General features: G+C 47.2%; 1 protein-coding gene across 1 annotated transcript in view; it reads left to right on the plus strand.

Moving 5' to 3' along the window:
• The window catches only part of camta1a (calmodulin binding transcription activator 1a), a gene marked incomplete at both ends in the record, with an annotated part of 267332 nt that overhangs the window by 209284 nt on the left and 36214 nt on the right, over positions 1-21834 (plus strand). Inside the window, 1 exon segment of the mRNA XM_079175695.1 lies at positions 3276-3347. Within this exon segment, the coding sequence (XP_079031821.1) occupies positions 3276-3347 (72 nt within the window).

Genomic DNA, 21834 nt, shown 5'->3' on the forward strand with positions numbered 1-21834 from the left:
TTTATCACTGGGCTGTCTGGCCTGCTTGCCCTGTGTGAACTGCGCTCTTGCTCCACTCAGAACCGCTTTAACACCCTCTCATTGGGCCAAGCCCGAGTTTCATCGCCTCGGCCGCTTGCTTGAGTGACAACTCCAAATGATTTTGCTGCATCAGTGTCTGACTTTGGAGGACACACGTCGCTGTAACTCTTTTTTTCCCGCTGTCTGCAGTGACAGCGCATGAATACATTATGGACACGCTGTCTGTGAATACTATAAACTGTTGTGTATCATTGTTCAATTGTGTCTCATTTGCACCCCGAACACGTGCGCGTGCGTGTGCGCGTGCGTGTGCGTGTGTGTGTGTGTGTGTGTGTGTGTATGGGTGTGTTTGTGCACATACGATACACACCTACGTATTTGTTTCACTGTTTTTAGTGTCAGCGTGCGAAAGCTGTTCAAAATTACACACTGGGAAACTGCTCTTTTAATGACAGGATATGTGTGTATGTGTGTGTATAATTATGGTTTAATTGCTTACCCTGTGATGTGCTGTCATCTGTCACAGCCCAAAGACAGCAAATAATGGTTCTGCTGCCGTCACTTTGTCACCCAGACGCTCAGCATGCAGAGAGCAGCAGAAACACCAGTAACTGATATGCGTCTTGAATTACTGATAAGAGCTCGAGTATGATGAGCTTTGTCTATGTGGGCGTGCTTGTGCTCTCAAAAGTATCTTGGCCAGCCCTCCTATCTTGGTCTATTTAGCCTACTGTCTGTGTACGTGAGCGTCCGGGTGTGCGCGTGAGCGTAACAGCATGTGCCTGTGCATCTTTGAATATTTCCGAGTTTGCGAGTGGGCGCCGTTTTCGTGCCTAAGAACTCATTGTCTAATTCCGTGTGTGTGGGTGGGAGTGTGTCGCGTGCGCGTGTGCAAATGTGTTTGTTGCCTCCTGTATATCGGTACTGACAGGTGCAACAGTTGTGTTATGCTTTAAGCTGCTTGTTTGTCTGGCACGCCGCTTTGTGTGGTTGAGAAATGGAGTAAACAGAGGGAGAGCAAAGCAGCCTGGGGGCTAATTTATTCACTCCCCAGTCGCCCTAGTCACAGCGGCCTGTTGCTCTGGCCCACCCGTCAATCCTGAGGAGCATGCCATAGCGTCATCCAACTGCACACAGCCACCGCAGCCCACTCCCAGTGGGCCAAGCGCTTTAGGCTAGATCAGTATTAACCATGATATATCAATAAACTTTCCGTAATCAGAATTAACAAGACAGGAAGTTTATTTAGCACACAAGCGGCATATAAACAAGTCTGCCATTTTCTGTGTGCAGTGAAAATAAATGCAGCGTTGCGGTCTGTGTCGATGTTGGTGTTTGAATTGAAAGTCTGAATAGACAGAATGGTAGCATTTTCTGTTTGTAAGCACCTTTCACAAAAGTATCGCAGGACACAGTGAAACGCGTAAACAGTTTAATGCCTTATTGGCTAATGTAGATTATTGCATCACGACTGCCTAATCCCTGAAAAAGAGCACAAAGTACAGTTTATGACACAAATACTTACGAAAAACTGCACAGTAGAAATGTGTGAGCTGCTAGCAGCTGGGGTTGACTGTTGGAATGTGATGTTCAATGCACTGTGGGAGTGGGAGGAAGTGTCTGTCCGTTGCCAGCGTGGAGTAATGGATGGCAGAGCTATGGGAGTGGGAGGAGGCATACATCCTATTTCAGACAGCTGTAATGGATGAGAGTACAGCAAAAAAAAAATAAGAACAGGAGGAAGTCTGCATGCCTTCACTATCTCAAACTCACACGCAGAGTTCGGTCGTATTGAAATCGGTTCACAATAGATGTATCTGGAACAAAGGAACACCTGGAGAAAGAGTCGAGGCTGATGTGACTTTTGTTGTTTGTGAATTGGTCATCGGGTGTCTGGTGTGAGTTGTTGTTTTGGCCGCACACACAGTGTGTGTGTTTGTGCAACTGTGTGATGTATTCGGGGGGGGGGGGGGGGTTTTAGCGATGTGATGTGTCTCTCACCATGTGCCCAGTCTGTGGAGCTGTGCACATGGTACTCTGGTATAATTAATCAGACGGTTTGATGTTGGCAAATGAGTGTCTGCAGACTTCATCTGCAGGCCCTGCTCTTTTTAACTAGGTTTTAGTTAAACAAGACGAGCACATAACACATCTCAAGGCGCCTATTTATCACAGGGTCCTCCGAGCAATGTAGCCCAACGGCCCCATGCCCCCCCCCCCCCCCCCTTCCACCATTACTGCGTCCTCCCTTACCGCCTACCCAGTCACATCTTCAGTGCCTGAGGAAACCCGCCTTCACTTATTGAACACACATGTCTGTACATGCACACACACTCACTAACAGTGTATGTATCAGCCCAGCTGTGATTTCTCCTGATTTCTAAACAAAGAGTTATACCAAAGTCGATTGGAGTGAAGCTCAACCCTCCCCGACCTGCTTGTTTGATTTATTCCTGCAAGAGCCAAGCTCCCTGTCTTAAGTGCAATCCACCCTATACCCTCACCTTTCACAAATATTAGATTGCACAAAATCAGCCTATTTCCTAGCTGGTGAGGGTTGGGGAGGGGTTGAGTGCTGTAGACGAGCAAAAATCCAGAGTAGCTATCCCTCCGGGTCACCTGGGAGCCGGGGCCGTGGGTCTTCCAGAGAAGGATTGAGGAGGAGCGCGAGCGGGAGGAGGATAAGTGCTGCCTTGCTCCTGTTCCTCGCCGCGCGGTGCTGCGCTGCGTTTGCCTTCGCTGCCGGCTGCAGAGAAATGTCTCCTGGCCCCTCAGCCAGACACCGGGAGGCGTTATCAGCCCTGCCTAGCCCTCTCCACGGTAACGAGGCCCCAGGCACGGTATTATCTGTTTACGATAAGGATATTAATAACACTGTGCTTTAGTTATGTGCTGGGGTGCCCTGCGGGGTGATGGAGGGGGGGGGGGGTTGGAGTAAGGAGCCCTGAATCATTCTGTCAGGGGGCTCTCTCCGAAGGACAGGGTGAGAGTGGAAGGAAAGGAAGTAGTCATACGGCGACGCTGAGGTGTTCACCGGCTAACCCCATCCACTTCCTCCTTCCAGGTCACAGACTTTGTTTCCGAGAAGAATAGCTTGACCATCTGCCAGCAGGTGCATGCGGGAGTTACTGTAAGGAGGGAATGGTCAGGGGTTCAACGGTCACAGCTGTCACGGTCAGCACAGCCCACTTTACTGCAGTGTAACACCCTCTCTTTCTGTCCCTCTTTCTCTCCTCCTCCTCTCCTGTCTCCAGTGTCTGTATGGCTGCTACGTCCACTCCTCCATCATCCCCACCTTCCACCGCAGGTGCTACTGGCTGCTCCAGGTAAGAACTCCTCTTCTCCTCCTCTACAGGTCACCGCGCTTTAGTTTCACTCTCAACCTCTCCCAGCCTATCCACAAGAACTTGAATGAGTCGCATGATATCAGTTTCCATTTAACCGAAGCATTTTACTTTGACAGCCGGCAGGCAGACATCAACCTATCCTCCCCCCCCCGTCCCCCCTCACTCTCTCTCTCTCTCTCTCTCTCTCTCTCTCTGCTTTTTTCTCTCCCCAGCCTCCATTTCCCTTATCTTTCCCAGTCATTCACTTTTCTGATGGCATTGCCCATACACGCCGTCCAGCACGAGGGCGGTATCTCAGTCTGCTAAAAGCTTTGCCATCTCCCCTGTCTAACAGCTGCAGTGATGGGCAGTAAAAGCATGATGGAAGACGTTCCCCGTACAGTATAGTGTGCTTACAGTGGGTCGTCAAGTCCGCAGGCTGAGAGTGGTTGTAAATAGTAGTCCTTTGATCACCTCCCCAATACATCTCATCATTCTCGTTTAGCATGGCAGCCATTATTGTCGGAAGGTGCCTGATACGAACAACCATTCACATAGACAATTTAAAGGGAGCATAAAGCACACACACAGTAGTGGAGTGTGGAGCTGCTGCTATTTTTGTCTATCTGTCTGTCTGTCTATCTATCTGAAGTTCTATGTCGTACATCTAATGTAGTATAAAACTTGTGGAGATAAATCCTCTTTGGGATAGAGAATCTTTGGCTAAAAGCAGTACAGTTTCTCTAAGTTGTATTTTCTAAAGACTAGAGTTGTCGAGTCACAGCATCCCTGCTGTACTGAATAGACCCAGAAGACTAATTCATTTATAAACTAACCATACCTCTCACTGTGTTAGCAAAGGAAGAGAGCAGACCGGTTGGGAAAAGACAAAAGAGGAAAAAAAAAAAAAAAAAAGAACTGGCCTCAACAATGCTTAAATACTAATCAAAAATAATTAGAGTGTTCCCACAGCAGACAAAAGCTCTCAAACAACAACAGTTTATTTCTCTCTCGCTGGCTCTGTTTGTGTCACAGGCAATAATCGCAACACACGCAGACAAAAAGCATGTCTCTTCCTGTCTCTTCTGAGATCAATCAATAAAGCTACTCGGGTTATTTTCACTTAAATCTATTTTCCAAATGAGTAGGGCTACAGTGTATTATTAAATATTAAAAGTAATGAAATTAAGAAGAACTAGAGACCATCTTTCGATAGCAGCACACCAGTAACAACGCAAAAATCCGGGTCAGGTTCCTAAAGTTCTTTCGTGGGGACAAAACCTGTCCACAGACAGACAGGAATGTAAACACCTTTCAAAATAGCTTGAGTGGTAGTTCCACAGGTGTCTCCAGTAATAATTAAAGAATGGTATATGGAATATATCAAGCTTGGTCTGAAAATTACACATAAAAGTGGTAGATGTTTAGACTCTTTGGTGAGGATGCGTTTCATTGAATGGAGTCATGTTATGGTGGTATTGGGAACTTCCAGGTCACATATTTTTGAAGTCTATCTAAAGATATTACTGACATCCCCATATGTGCATTGCAATATTGGCTGCTGTAATCATTCCTCCTGTCCATTCTGGCCAAATACAGATTCCCTCCTAACACCATTTCAATGTAAGTGATGGTTGGCAATTCCACAGTCTTATATACTCTTATATGAAAAATGCATTCCGAACCTCAGTCAGTCAAGTGGGCTACAGACTCTCTGTTTAGAAATTCTCTTTTTTTTTATCCTGAAGACTGGAAATTTGGAAGATACCCCCTCGGTTTGACTAATTCAGGCTGCTGAATCCTCATATTAGCTTCAGCTGAACTTCAAAGTGCTTTTTTAGCACAAAAGGAATGAATGTGGAAGTTTGTCTCCCATCACTGACATTGTAATTTCATAGGTAAAAGATCTCTTCACAGCCAAATGTGGAGATAAAGAACATTGCCAGCGATCGTCAACTCTTAAAACAATACCCACATGCCCTTTTCTGAGTTTTAAGACAGACTTTTACCGAGTGAACCTGTGCTTTAATTTGAATTCAGGCCTAGAAGTGCACAACCGGGGAATGGGAACGTGTGTACGCACAGAAAGGGTGTCATCAGAGCTGAGTCAACCGGGGTTACTCGCTTTTTAAATAACTGCAGCCCTCGTTTTCACCGTCTCTCTGCCAATTTCAGCATTCACACGTAAACACTCATGGAACTTTGAGGAGTTCACTGACTCAACTTCTCTTTTATTGTTATGACGGAGCATCAACTAAGAACAACCTGGTTAGTGAATCCCCGGCCCTCACGTACATGACTCACCAGGCCCCGGTGTGCAGCTAACGCATCAACTCATTCAAAAAAAAAGAAAACGACCTTCTGCTGCGCAACAAAAAAACATACATTTCCAAAGTATTTTCTTTGACACTCAGCATTCCTGGAACCCCAGATTTGCATCTCTTTTTTCTGGCAGTTTATTGCAGACCATCTGTGCTGACAGGAAACCAAAATCATAATGACACCAGAGGTAAAAGATTGTACCACTTCAGAGGCAGATAGACCTTCAGCACCTCCGTCTCTTCAGGCCACTTTCAGTCAGACAACTGACAGTCAGACCGGGTTACAACAGTCTCACTCTTGTCTTTTTTTCACCTGTCTCCGGTCTCTGAACACTCTGTCCCCGACTCCCCGTGTACCATTTGCTGTGTCCATATGAGATTTGCAGGCAATAGTCTGTCAACAGCAGAGCAGCAAGGAGACTGGAGCTCCCAGAGCGGCAACAGGGAAAGGTCACCAGTGAGTGAAAAATGTAAATATTCAGCCATCCAGCGGCCACAGTCACGGAGAGACAGGGATGAAAATAACTCCTATTACACAGCACCGACAGGGAGGGAACACAGAGGACAGAGAGGGTAGAGACAGACTGTGAATGAGAGAGCAAGTGAGATGGACACAACTTTTTAAAAGTTAGGCTAAAAAAAAAACAGTGACGGAAGAGCTGGAGAGAAAGATAGATTTAAAGATTTGAAGCAGAATAGAAAGGGAAAAGGGGACGGTGTGTATATGTGCGTATTTTTGGATATATGTGTGCAGCGAGAAAGACAGACAGAGTGAGGTTGGTGAAAGGTGTTTTAGGGAGGGGGGGGGGGGGCCTAGCCTGTGGGTGTGTGCCTCTTTATCCACTCTTTATCCACTCTTTATTGAGTCAAAGCCTGGGTAATGAGACAGGGGACGGGAATGAAGACCTGCGAGGGGGGTCCTCTCTAACTCCATTCATTTTCTTTTGTTCTTTTCACCTCTCACTCTCAATCTGCTCCTCCCCGCCACACTACCTCCACCTCTCTACGGCATTAGACCACTTTAAAATGTCTGGCCCATCTCCGCAAATGGCTGCGACTGAAGAGAAGTACCACCGCAGTTATCCGCGGTTGCAAACAATGAATCCAAATTGCTGCTGAGACAGAGAGCTGCCCACAGCGGACTGTGTGGTTTGTCACTCAGAAAAAAGTTCCCATTTTATTGGATTTGGTAAAAAAAAAAAAAGGGGGCGGGGAGGGGGCTCTGTGTCATTTTCAATGTTACCAACAAATCCCAAATAATCATAAGCATGATCACAGCACATTATCTGCTCTTTAAATGCTGCCACTTACAGCTGGAGTGTGCCGTACTCCTGTACAGTGGGGTGCTACGCATGCCTTTCCATCCACAAGCTGTCGCGACACACGCACACAGACAGACGCACGCCCATTGACGCCGAGGATCTCTCTCATCCTGGTGGCACTGATTGATTCCACTGCTCCGTGTCCCCTTCTCTTGTTTAGTGCTAATCGAATGTAATTCCCGGCTTGCGCCTCTCCATCAAATACGACAGTGGAGTTTGTGCTGGCCGACGGGGGCACAGAGGTGCGGATAATTATGATATTAATACGGAGGGGGTCTGAGGGGAAACTTCATTTGTCCCGCTGCCTGCCACGAACACAGAGAGGGGTCAATAGCCTCTCCCGCTTTTCCTACTTTAAAGAGGAGGAGAGAGGCATGAGATAATGAAATGACTAGTAAGGCAGGAGGGAATGCTGACGACCTTGTTTCTTCATAGCTATCACTTTCTCCCTCTTACCTTCCACAGCTTAGGCCACTGCGCTCTAGTCTCTGTCTCACATGAATACATTATTAATATCACCATTCACTGCAGTTACATTTTTCTTATTACATTAGTCCTTCAGAGTATAATGACTTTGGAACCACTTGAATTAGTGTTATGTAGGGAAGTGAGTTGTCACTGTTGTCCCTGTAATAATTCCGGCACTATTAGACTGTATTTCAGCTATTTTAATCTATGGAATAATTCAAAGTTTGCTTAATTGGACAGGCAGAGTGATAACTCTGATTTAGGAGAACCTTGAGCAGTCTGGGGTCTGCGGTGCTGTCCATGGTGCTGAAACACACTCTGTTCGAACCTTTCTAACTGTTCGCCGCATCAAGAGTATTATTTTTTTTGGCTGATTTATCAAAAAACCCACCCAGCCCCTTTGAAGTCCCATGCTATTCACCTCTCGTAACAAGCTCACCGATCTCCAAAGATCAATACACCTGGCCAATGCTGCCAGCGGATCATGTGCTGGGCCCGACACATGTACTCCTCATCCCCAGCCGGGCCAGAGGCCTCTCTCGCTCTCTGACTAATTGAATGGGAAAAGTTGAGTAGCTTTGCTGCAGTGATCCGTCATAGCAGGATCCGATAGCTACAGACCCAGAGCCACATGCCTGCAGGCTAAAGGCAGACAGATGGATTCTTTATATCTGCCAGAGTCCTCTATTCATTCGGATCAGTTTAGTTGCCTCTGTGTTGAGCGCTGGGAGACAGGTGCCGGATTCAGAGTGGCTCAGGTGATGTGTGATGACGGAGCAGAGCTGTCAGGTTCAGATTCACATCAGATACGTCCAGACTATGCAAGGCTACATAATGAATATTTCACTGAGATAAATCATGGATGAGCCTGGGCACCGTTCTGTTGATTTCACTGAGAGGGTAGAGAGGCAGGAAAACCTGGCGAGGTTTTGACTGGCTGTCTACAACCTCAGGGCAAATGGAGGCAGTAGAAATATAATTGCCTTTAGCTATGCAGGCTGTTGTTTGTATCAAGTGGAACTGCACCTCTACGGAGTATGAGATCAGATTTATAGCATATGAGTTTGACTCCACCACCTGACATTACCGTTCAACACTGGACTGGCAGGAGAACGGGTGGCAGTAACAGCAATGTGAGTGTGTGTCCGCATATCTGTCAGCGTGTGCACATGCTCGCCTATGTGTGTGTGTGTGTGTGTGTGTCAGGCTTTGCCGTTCTGTTCCTGCGCTATGGTGGGAGACCACGATGCTCTCAGCAGCATGCTGCTGCTGGCAGGGCCCCGCTCTCTCTGCCATGAGGAGAACAGCTGCTTCACGAGCATGTCGGGGTGTGAGCCATGTCCCCGTGGCACCCCTCGTCTCCTTCGCGTCTCCTCCTCTTTGTGAGCAAGTCACACAGGAACATCTGACATTAACCCACTCCATCCTCTCTACTTATGAACAATTAAATATGTCCCCCGCTCTGCTATCAACTCTCTCCGAGTGCTCCGAGCCCCTCCGCTGCCCTCTGTTTTCACTCCGAGAGAGACAGTACAGAGTTAGTTCTAAGTTGGTCTCTGCCCAAAACAGTGACACTGGGGCTTCTGACCGCTAAACAAATTGAAGGTTACTCTGGCGCTTAATTAATGGCCCCTGCTGGAGCACTCTCTCCCCATATGAAGGAAGAGAGAGAAGTTGAGCTAAACCCCCAGAGGCACACAGAAACTCCTCTCCTCCTGGCAGACTGATCTGTTTCTCAGTGCCTGCGACCTTTTCTCTAGGCCCGTCGCCTAGCCCACCAGCACGGCCAATTATCACAAATCCCCCGCCGCATTTGTCTTGCCATTTTCACTCTGCGGCCAAAGAGGCGTGCATGGCCATAGACTCATGCAGCCTCCTAACCAGCCTTATCCCAGACGGAGAAACAGAGGCCCACAACAGGTATGTGGCGCTTAAATAATTCAGTTATCCTGAAAGGTTAAGGCTCTGCCAGGAAGGCGAATTGACATTCATCTTGCTTTCGAAGTCGTGCACCCCACTTTCAGAGGGAGCAGCCATCGACATGTTTACATATATTGGCTTCTATAAGATTGTTATTGACACCAATATTTGACATGTTATTCTCGTCGTTCCACCGGCTAGCTCAGAAGAGCCCAGAGAACTGGTTTACTAACCAGAGTGGAAACAAAAGTCTGAGTCCGAGGGTTTGAAATAGCTCAAACGCTGTAAGCTTGTCGAAGAGTATTGCGACAAACTTCGATGCTGATTTGATACTACCCTCTGTGTTTTACTCGATGAGTTTTCTCTCCCGAAGTCCTTTGCTGCCTCTCCTATATATTAGGCAATAAGAGAGTCCCTGTGCATACAGTCACCCGCAAGGCTTATTCGTGTTTACGTCCTGCCTGCCTATGTGTGTGTGTGTGTGTGTTGGAAAGTAGAGGAGATCAATGGCTCCGCTCTAAGTCTGTCCTGTGCCCTGCCAATCTCCGAACTCCCCTCTAGTGTCAAGCCACAGATCTGCCTGTGTCACTATGCGTGATGGCAGAAGTGTGCACGCATCTCCCAGCTTCCCAGAGAACACTGGTCACAGCTAATGACCAGAACTGTCCGATTTGTCCTGCCCTGATTACTCCTCTGAGCCCCAATTAGCCGTGGATGAGGGCTGACATCCCGACACGATCTCTTGGATGTGTCATAGAGGGAGAGACGGGGGAAGGAAAGGACGGAGTTAAGAGGGAAGACGAGGAATGTGTGTGCTAAAGACTGAGGAGAAGAGCAAAGGGGAGTCGGTATGAAAGCCGTAGTAATATAGATGGGGCCACAGTCATTCACTCTGCATTCAGTCAGACATCGATCTCAATTCCCCTTTAACCAGCTACCATCAACATACAAACCAACTGCTCTGATTGCAATTTCTATAATTGGCAATTTTCATTGTGAGTATCTGGCTAGCGGAGGGTGTTTGCTGCATCTGGTCGGAGACGAGCTGATTTCTCTGTAGGATATGAAGAGACTGAGGATTGTTTGTGGAAAAGATATGAGATAAAGATAAAGTGTTGGGCCAATGGGGTTGAATCAATTTATTAGTTGAAGCGATTAGTGAAGTTGTGGGATCTTCAAAGGTATTTTATCATGGATAAGAACAATGCCATTTGTTTCACCTAATTGTCAATAACATTCTCTGTTATGAACTCATCTGTGCGCCTTCGCCTTCGTTTTTTTATTTTCCTTTCACCACAGCTTTGCGTTCTGGTCTGACCCGCACCCCCCAATCCCACCGCTCTATCTGTCTTTATTTCTCTCTGCCACTGTGTCTCCCCAGGATTGCTGAGCTTTCTCCCCTCTGCAAGTTTTGAGAGAAAATCCAGGTTTTTATTTTTTTGGGCTTGCTCTCATTCTCTCTCAGTAGGGGGCAGTGGAAAAGTAACTACAAGGGCACATAAAGCCTTCAGAGTCGAACCAGACTTCTTTTAGTCTTTTTTGATCTGGATAGATGTCATATTGAGCACACATGCGCACACACGCTTGAGTGGGATGGCTCTGCTCCTATCTCTGTCTGCTCCCCCATCTCCAAACTCGCCCACGCAAAACCCGAGAAGACACAGAGATTGAGAAGAGGAGGGAGGAAGAGGAGAGAGAAAAAGCAAAATGTAGAAGGGTAGAAGGAAGGAAACAAGAGTTGGGAGGGGGGGAGGTGCTTTGAGAATGGGGGATTAGAGTTAGAAGATTAGAGGTAGAAGATGATATCATTTGGTAGCGATGAGCAGGAGCAAACGAGCAGCGCAAATCACCCGGCGTTAACGAGCTACCTCGTAAATTACTGCAGCCGCGTGTACGCTTGAAGCTGGATCTGGATAGGGCTGCGTAGTGCAAGGGAGACATAACGCTTGTCTTAATATTATTTACTGCCCCCTCCCAATTTATATTGGTTGTCTCCCAGAGCCCAATATTGGCCTCTTGTGGCAGCATCAGAGGATGTTTCCTTGTAAATAGTGGGAGGTTTTCGTCAGCCTGGAGGCCCCCCTGTGTGGGCCATCCTAACCCGCATACAGTCAGCAAAGGATAGACTCCCCTCCTCTTGAACTACAAAAAGAAAAACTAAACATGAAAAAATTGACTTCCCCGGTGCCCTCCTCAGATAACTCAGATTTGACAGTGTTTACCTCCTACTACAGAATCTGTAGCAAAACAGGAACGAGGAGCTAATTGGTGATACTAAAATGTTGGTTTTCAATAAAACATATTATTCACATTTGTTTCCTTCGGTGTGCTTTAAATCATTTTGACAAATCCAGCAGGGATTACAGCAATTTAGTTGAAATGGACGTGTGCACAAACCTGCATGCTTCCGACTGTTCTCCAGGGGAGCCAGCCTAAGAGAGAGGGAGGGGAGACAGGTACAGGGATACGGCAGAGAGCTGGAGTCTCTCTCTTCTCCTTTTCTTGGGGCATGGGGCCGGGTAGGGTACATGTGGAAATATACATTTCTATTTTAGCCAGGAGCCCAGCAGCAGGAGAATGACTTTCATTGGCTGAAGTCTAAATATTACATGACTTCCTGATGGCAGTGTGCTGTCTGAGGCACTGTCTGGCCTGGTATTAACCTGTCCGGATAAATCAACCGATTACACAACTCTGTTACTCTATCCAAAAAAGTGCAGTTCCCTCCCTTCTTACCTCATCTTCCCTTCCCTTCATCTGTTTGTCATGCACCATTTCTGCCTCTGGGCCACTTGCTTTGGTGCAACCCACTTTGTGTGTGTGTGCACAGTGTGTATATGTAGAGTTACTCTGTGGTCCTCTGCCAAGGCCCCTAACGTCATATGCAGCCTGGCAGGTGACAAATAGTTTTTTAATTGCTTGCACCAGGAAAATCATTAGTCTCTTCCCTTTCCTTGGTGGGACCGGGCAGGACGTGTGCGCAATAATAATAGCCTCAGTCCCGTTTCCCGCTCCCCGCCTGCTATTTTTAGAGCAGGTATTTTAAGGGCCCTCTCTGTGTATGCCCATGTGCGTGCGAAAATGTATATATGTGTGTGTGTGTGTGTGTGTGTGCAAGTGTGTGTGAGTCCACAGCAAGGGTGGGCTAAATGGTCCAGGGGTACTTTTCCTTGTTTGTGACGGAGGAGAGAGTGTGTTTGTCAACCCTGTTCCTGCCTCATGAGAGTTTTTCTCATTGCTGTTGCTATTCCCCAGCCCCTGGGAGCGTGCCGTTTGTCTCTCTCTGTGTGTGTGTGTGTGTGTGTGTGTGTGTGTGTGTGTGTGTGTGTGTGTGTGTATGTGTGTGTGTGTGTGTGTGTGTGTGTGTGTGTGTACACCTCTGTGTCTGGCAGGCTCTGGCCGAGGCCATTGTGCTGTAGTGCATTACTGTAGCAATCCACCGACACAGCGGCCAGCCAGATGAAGCCGTCCAGTTTATGGAGCAACCTGCAAACTCCAGCTGCTTTTGGTTGGGATTGTGCTTAGTGGTGAGATATAGTATTGATTTTCTCTCCTCGGTGCCCTTGCCATCCCTGCGTAGATATGCACCAGTGCTCAGCATCCATTCACTGAGAAGGGGAGCAGAGGATGATGTTTATGTGACGATACTGACCCCATTCGTTCACATGGAAAAGGCGTGGAACGTAAAGCGGCTAGACGGCAGAGGGGAATTGAGTTTGCGAGGCTCAGATTGCAAGATGAACCCTGAATTTGATTTCTGTGTTATACAAGCATTTGTTATTATATATCTGGGCGTCTGCATTCTTGTATGGGCCTATTATGTGTGGGTTTGTGTGGATTTATGAGTGTGCAAGGGTGAATGTGTGTGGCACGTGTGTGTGTGTGGGTGTGTGTGTGTGTGTGTGTGTGTGTGTGTGTGTGTGTGTGTGTGTGTGTGTGTGTGAGCAAGCAATTTGGATCTGTGTGCTGTTGATGTTTGCCAGCATATTTTTCCCTTTTTTTGCCCTTGGTTTGACTCCCAGAGGGGAGCCATGTGCTGCACTGTTCCAAAGCCGTTCAGACCCCAATCCCCCCCCCACACCCCCCCCCCACAACCCCCCCGCCACCGACCTCCTTTCCTTTTAACAACATGGTGGAATCAAATACATGGTCAGTCATTATTTAAAACATTTTTTGTGGAACCCCCTAGCCACATTGCAGCGGTTAATGTAAGCGACTCATTACAGTAAGTATTTCATACATAAATGATATTTAAAAATCTGGTATTGTATGAAAAATATTAGTGTGTGACCTTTCTGTGAATTTTAAGTCTGCCGCTCGTAAAACTTTGAAGCAATAAAAACTGAATTGAACCTTCTAGGCTGTCAGTGTTAATAATACCTTTAGGTGTGCAGTACATCAAACATCCCAGTACCAGTAACCAGTTCTCTTTTCTGACACACACACACACACACACACACACACATACAGCTTCTCCAAACCATTAAACTCTGTCGTAACTCTTCAACAGAAAAAATATAATAATATAATCATGATCCATAATTTTTGTTCTCATTCAGACTCTTTATTACCCTTTTGCACTTTTCCGGCCCGATGCTACCTCAACGAACACAGGATTCATTTTCTCATCTCTAACAAAGTACGTGATTTGCATTGACTAAGACTACGGCTACAATTAATGTGTGTCCTTCAGGTGAGTTGACATCAGTTCTATACATCCCAAAATATAAGAGTGCCAACTTCTAACATGTTTGCTTTATCCGGTTTGGTCACAGTTTTTAACCCTGGCCGGAATAAATTAAGCATTTACAGTGATTTTACCACATCTAAGGGGTTTCCGGCACTCTGCCCCGCCGGACATATTTGGGTTTTTTTTTGTTGAAATTTTGTTGTCCTCAGAAAATTCGTTTTTGGCCATAACTGAAGAATGCATATGTTAATTAAGATAATTTCACACAAATGTCAGACAGGCAGACATGAATGTACGCTGCAACATGACGGGTTGGAGGAGTCATTCAACCGCAAGGTGATAATTCTATTTCATTGAATCCCAGCTTAGCGCACTCCTGACCTTTCCTGTTCAGGTGGATGCTCTGGTCTGAAAACAGCGCACGGACCACAGTCTGTTTAACGGCCCTGGACTCGTGTTGAATACTGTTTCCCTGTAGATATGTATTTACCGACCTCAACCAAAACCAATCCTTATTCCTAATTCCTCAACCACCGCGGGGGGCGCTATCATTTCAACAGGAGGGAAACACTATTAATCTAGAGAACAGACTTTGACATAACACCTGTTTTGTTTCCCGAGTTTTACAGCTCTTCTATTTCGCTCTCATTAAATTCTACAACAGGTGACTAATTGGCGCACTGATAATGTGATGTGTTCACAGCTGTGTGTTATTGTTTTTTTTGTGTGTGTTGAACACAGCTCAGCCAATCTAATAAAGGACTGGCACTATTAGTTTTATAATTCATATTTTGCAGTTTCTACTAATAATTAATAACAGTTAAAGTGACTAGCCCCATAGTTCATCAAACAGAGAGTGTTGTATGGTGGCCCACATCAGTAGTGTCACAAATTTAGAGGGGGTGGCTAGCCGAACAGCTGAAAGCCACTGCTCTGTATATGTACGTATGTGTGTGTGTCAGTGTGTGCATAATCAGGCAGTGTTATCCAGGCCAAACAGCCCTACCCTGGCAGTGCTGAGACTGGGGAGACCCCGTCTCTTTCCAGATTCATCTCTCCAGCTTTGTTTGACTAAGTAGTGCCATGGTGTTGGTGTTGGAGAGGGCTGGAGTGGCAGCAGTGCAGCGTATGCGTGGGTTGCCTGAGCCAGTGGGGCTTGGCACAGAGAGGCAGCATATGTTCATGGCCAGCTTCCCTCCTCCTCTCCCATCTTTCCCTTTCGTCTCCCCTGTCTCTCACTCTCTCTCTCTCTCTCTCTCTCTCTCTCTCTCTCACACACTTGTGCTAGCCTTCTCTTGATACCCCCCCCCCCCCCATCCCCACACTGTGCTCATCCACTTCTTTTGGCTTTGCCCGTCCTAATATCGCCTGTTGGAGACAGCATGGTACAGAGATCAAAGGGCGGTGGGGATCCCTGTGTCCCCTCAAGGACGGGCCCGCCATGTCTCACTAATGCCACATCCCCATCTTCTAACAGAGACACACACATACACTCCTCTTTTCTCATTTTGTCATCTGGCATATGATCAGAGAATATTCGCAGCAGCAGGTAATAAGTTGTGGCTGCGAAAGGGGGGCTCGCTGCTTCCTTTTTTTGATGCTTTTCCAAGGGGTTGGTCACCAGCACCTTGGCCTCTGTGTGCCCTACATAAACACTGGCTGTTATCCAAGCATGTCAGAACCAACCATCTCTGAATACTACTGACTAACTGGTATGTATGGACCACCGTCCCGCTGCCGAGCAAAGGGTTAACTGTGTCCCAGATAGCCCCAACCAGCTGTTTCAGCCTTTCACACCTTCTCCCCTGCTGCCTGCTCTCCTCCTTGCCTCTTGGACCAGTAAATGAACACTCATTTGCAAGTTAGATAAATCCTTTGAATGTATTATTGATGCAAACAAATTAGCCTGTAGGCCCCAGACAATACCTAATGGAGCCTTGGCTTATGGGTGAGGTAGTTTCCAGCGAGAACACTGTCGATGTTCCACGATTGATGCCTGCTCTTCTGCCCCGTAATTATTTCTCCTACAAATTATTCAGCTGTTCTGATGCGGTTTGGTGGTTTAAAGCAGTGCTACTTATTGCTGCCTATATGATTCCAGGTCTCAATCCTGCCACATTCATTAGTTTATTAAAGACGGGGAAAAAAAGGACACAGGCAATTAGATGACTGGGATAAAGCCACCGAAATGAGGGGATGTGTTATTATTCAAGTTTATGCATGCTGCTCATAATTCACTGGGGTTTATGTTGGTGTTGCTTTTTCAAGGATATTCTCTTATCTTGTTGTACACAGACACATGCACACGTTTTAACAGCCTTGTTTAAGCCTGTTCACGTATTTACAGAGACTCAAACTGTGTGTGGCTCTCACACACGCAAAGGTGTGGACACGTACAAGCACGAAACACGTGCACGCACACACCGAGGATACACGAGTGCGTGGAATTTTTGCTGGTTGGCAAAAGCGCGCCAGTGGCAGAGGTTGCAAAACCACGAGAAGGAAATGTGAGAGCGGAGATGAGAGAACGAGAGGACTAACGTACTGTCTTTGGTGATTAGGACCCAGTATTGATCAGAGGAGGGAGGGGAAGGCAGGCTGAGAGGGGGAGGGAGAGAACAGGCCCCAGGGCTTGGGCCCCAACTCTCTGGCGGCCTCTACTCTGTTCCTCTCCTGCAAGCTGGCCAGGGCCGTCGGGAGATACATCAAAGGGTCTTATCCTTCCATCCGTCCCGTATGCACACACACGCACAAATACACGTTTTAATGCATGCACACACGTTCCTCTGGCCTTTGAATTTGATGACATAATTTTTGCATTGTTTTTCTTACTGTTTGACATCGTAAATCAAAGTTGATGTGGTACCACCAGGGTGTTAAAGAGAGCCAGGGCCTCCGATTCTCCCATGAAGTCCTATTTTGATAGCGTGCTACTGGCTAGTAGTTAGCAAGTGTCCCATTCTTTAACTTGTTTTTACATGAAAACTTTTTAAGATAGTACCTCCTACCAAATGCGTATAGTCAAACTATTAAATTCTTAATCTTGGCCAGCAAATTGCCTGAATGTACCTGCTGTTTTTAAAAGAAGCAACATAAGGTGTGGCCAGCCTGTTAAACCCACCACAGAACAAGGATAGCGTCGGTAGCCGAGAGTTGCATGGCAGCAATCAGGCAAACGGATCAAACTCTGTCACACGCTCACACACTCACGGCATCAGTCAGCCGGTCATGACGGTGTGTCCATATTCTCTCCCCAGTATAGTAGTGTGTGTAGAGGAAGTACTCATTACTCTGTGCTCTCTCAGGGCCAGACCCGTGTTAATGCATTTTCTCCTCTTACTCTCTTTTTCTCCCCCCCCCCCCCCCCTCTGCTCCCTCTGCCTGCTTTTCAGCTGACTCTGGTCTTTGGCAATCTTATTTGCCTTTCAATCCAGATCAATCTTATCTACAGCTCCTGCATCATAAACATTTCATAGGCTCAACCTTGACACTGACAGACATGAGGTGGTGAAGGTTTGGTGTAAAATGCCTATGGAGGCTAGTTGAGGCTGGGCTTAACTCGGTCTGAAGAAAGTGTTAGGAACGTCAGCCTGTCGAACTCTGCCGTACACCACGAGCTCCTCGTCCTCCACAGCAAAAGCCGCACACACACACACACCATGCAAAACTGTCTGCATGTGCGCTCACATGCACATATGTATAAAGTCTGTGTCTGGTGTTGTATGTGTGTGATGTATAATTCATAAGAAGAAGCATTCATCTCAGTGAGACACCTCAAACAATTTGGAGACGTGGTGTGCTTAACGGCTTAATGTAGTTGCTGCAATTTGGCTCTCCTCTGGCTGATTAACACCGGCACTCCAGTCCTCGCTGTGCTTTGCCTCACGAAGAATTAGATGGTAGTAGAAACATGGCTTCCAAGGGAGTTGATGAATATTTCTCCAAATGTACCTGTCATTTTCTGATTTGAACATCTTTCAGAATACGCACACCCATTCAATTTCTGTCTCGCTATTGAGTCTCTATCAGGGGGAGCTAAGAGGAGGTAAACACTGACCACTTTGTAGGCAAAGCCAGACAAGCAGTGACCTTGGATTGCTGTGTATTAATACTACCTCTGTCTCTGTGTGTTAAGATTGAGGATACAGACTTTCCTTTTTCTCATTTTCCTTTGTCTCTATACTTTGTCCCCACCTACTATTTTTGCAAAACAGCAGGTCAAACTTTTACTGTGTGTGTGTGTGTGTGAGAGTGCTGCCAACAGTAGAGCAGTCAGCAAAGTGCCACCTCAGCACCTGAGCTTTAATGATTAATACCATATTGATGGTCTCAATTAATTTCCTATTACACCACCAGAAGGCTGCGGTCGCTCTGTCTCTGTCATGGCCCTGCGCTTGTTTTGGGAAGCCTCTTTGTGGCAGCTGCTGGATGGAGATAGTAATGCTTCTCACTACTTCGCGCACATACTTTTACATACAGATGTACCAAACATGCACACACACACACACAATGACACACACTAGTATCTTATGGAAGCACACACGCACACTATTACACGCTTGCTTTGCTCCCCCCGCATTTCACACACTCGCGCACAGATAAACAAATAGAATGTAACGCTGTCTTTTTTTGTTGACTCGTTTTTAAAGGGGACTCGCTGTCTTTTAGTTACAATGTTCTGCAATGATCAAAAGCCTCTTCAGAGCCCCAGAGATTCAGCTACGCCTCTTTGTACAGCGCTCTGCAGCAATTTTACAAACCACTACTCTCACCTGATTGTGCGCCTTTGGTACAGCACAACGCCCCGTGTTTTGCATTTGAACTTGGTGTGATATGCAGCATTGCGTTTTAGGCCGTTTTCCTAAAGCCCGTGCTTTTGGCTCTTGTATAATCCCCTCCCCTGCAGGGGTTGCTACATATTTGTAACCGCGTGTAAGATACAGATTTATTCCCATGACGATCGCTCTCTGAGCTGTGATTTGATAACACATTCCCAGCCATGGCCTTAACTGTCTGTGGACCTGCTCCTCGGATCAACTCGCAGTCAACACTGCCCCGCTAGAGAGGCTGGGGAAATGCTTGTTGTGTTTGTCGATCAGATTGCCAGACTTCTGATGGCACCTTTTCTCTTTCTCTCTTCTTTCTCAAATCTCATTCATGACTTCTTATCGCTGACCGCTCACTCCCAGCGCTCCTCCCCCCATACACCCCTCTATCCCTCTCTAATATGCACTGTTAATCTCAACCTCATTCTCACAGAAATTCATTCACATATGCACACGCCGTTTCTTTTTTTTAATCTTTCATGTGACGCCAGTACACACCATTGGTTGCTAGGAAACCATTTGAGCATTTTTTTATTTTTTTTTCCCAACGGGCAGACGTTTGATTACCCATTTGTATGGTGTGTATGTATGTGTGTGAGTGTGTGTGAGTGTGTGTATGTGTGTGAGTCTCCAGAGAGAGGCCTTGCCAAGCTGAGCTCTGGGGCTGCTCCAGTATCCAGCCCAGTAATAATAATGAGCCCCTCACCATGCTTGACAGAGCACACAGGCTCAGCAGTCCTGTGGCCAGTGCTGTTGTCAATGTGTGTACGTCTGTTGATGCATGTGTGGCGTGTGCGCATATCTACATATATGTGCATTTATGCTCCACTAGTTTGTGCTTGACTGGGTCTCTTTTCTGTTACAACCTCAACAGTTGTTGTTGTTGTTGATGCTGACAACCGGTGTTATCTATTGTTGTTCAGTGGGCCATTGCCGAAGCAGATAGTGGCCAGGTTGGTCTGTCTTGCTGCTGGACACACATTAGTCCTCCCTGTGACTCCCTGTTTAGAAATGCACCAGCACATCTCCCCCGGCTGCTCCTGTGAAGTCCTGATTCGCTCACAGACACGGGCAGAGGCACATAAATAGCACGCCTTGTCGACTGACACGGGGAGAAAGACGACGCACACAAACAAATCAGACTACGCGCTGATATGAAAGGGAGCGCGAGCAGAGGAGAGAGAGTCGAGAGAGATGGCATTAGCCGTGTTTTCCTCCTCCAAATGAATTGCACTATGCCCTGAGAGGAAGAGATGAAAATGAGAGAGTGGAAAAGACTCTGTTGAGAGGTTGTTTTGAGGTGGAAACAAAGGAAAGGGACCATGAAGAGAGAGCATACGGTTAAATCCACCCTGCGTCTGACAGAGCTCAGTAACTGCTTTTCCCTCCTCTTATTCCTGTGACTTTTGTCACCTGTATGGCCGCTGAATATAAGGATCAGTGCCACGGGCTCAGCCGAGGCCATTATGGCAGCCGGATGGGATCCCGATGGCCCTTTCTCAGCTTGCCCCTGGGCAGCGTGGCCTCTCACTTGGGACCACCACAACTAATGGAGAGGGTAGTGTGCTCTGAAAGGGCCTTAGGAAGAATAAGTAGGCTGTAAACTGTGAGTTGAGTTGTGGCAGCTAAAGGGGCTTCAATGCCTCACTGCCCGGCTTACCGCCTGACTTACTGCCTGCCCGCTTGGCATCCAGAACGCTCCTCTATATTCAGGCTCTGAATACTGGCCTTTTGCACTTTTATTGTAATGCATGCACATGCTTGGCACAGTAACAAACACAATCCACCTTTTACTGTGGTGCACTGCACAAATATAATATTTCAAAGCAGGGAGGAGCCACACACCAAAATAGAGGAGCACTCTCTCGCATATTCCCTCTCAGACATGTAGAAATGCGAAATGCACTCACATATCTGCACACGTGCACAAGTGTGTGCACATGCACACACACACACACACACACACAGACTTGCTTTCCCCCACCCAGAGTGAAGCAGTTCTGCCCCTCTAAGCTGAGTTATTTAAAGCCCCGCTCTCAACTCCATCGGAGTGATTATGTGCTACTGAATTAAACATCACAGGCCTCAGCCCCTGGCTTCCTCCGAAACACACTCAAACATGCTGGCCTCTTCCTGTTCCTCAAAAGTTCCAAGTTCTGCCTTTCATATCTCCCAGCCCCGTACACCAGGTAGTGGAGGTAAAGAGGTGGAGTATGAATCATCCCTAAATCAGGATCTCCTGCTGGGCTGTGCTCTGCCATCCCGCTCACAGGCCTTGGACGGAGGCAATCGAGGCAATTCAAATTAAGAAAACCCTGTGTAAACTGGCTCTTACCCCTGGATTGGTACCCACCCCCGGGCATCGTTTTAGCTTAGCACTCAGGCGGTGTAGTGGTTGGTGCAGAGCCGCGTGCAGTAGAGGGTGAATTGTAGCAGTTAAGTTGCGCGTTGACTCAGACACCCCTATTAGGGCGTCTGTATTCTAAACTGGGAACATTTAAACAGCGGGTTTGTCATAGAGGACCTAGGGCGGAGTGTGTGTGTGTGTGGGGGGGGGGGGGGGGGCAGGTACAGATAGGGGTATGCGCTGCAACCTAGACAGGAGCTTCAGGCTGTTTGCTGGCTTTTTGGGAGGGCTTGACGTTGGGTTTTTGTTTACCTCCGTATGTGTGTTTGTACGCGTGTGTGTGTGTGTGTGTATGTTCATGTACTGCACGTGTGTGACTGTGTTTCTGCGTGTGTCTGCACGAGGCAAGGCACCAGCCATCCACCCCCACATTCCAAAACACACCCGTCGGCAGTGAGCGATAAAGGTTCCAAACAAAAGGAAGAAGTCTTGTGCCTTGTGGAGGTGAACTTATGGCACCACAGAGGCATTTGACCTTGAAATGAGCAGCGGTGTTTGGGGACAAGCGGGGGAGGTCGGTGTTTAAGAGTGCA

The sequence above is a fragment of the Pholis gunnellus genome, assembly GCF_910591455.1.
Source record: "Pholis gunnellus genome assembly, chromosome: 2".
Classification (NCBI taxonomy): Eukaryota; Metazoa; Chordata; class Actinopteri; order Perciformes; family Pholidae; genus Pholis; species Pholis gunnellus.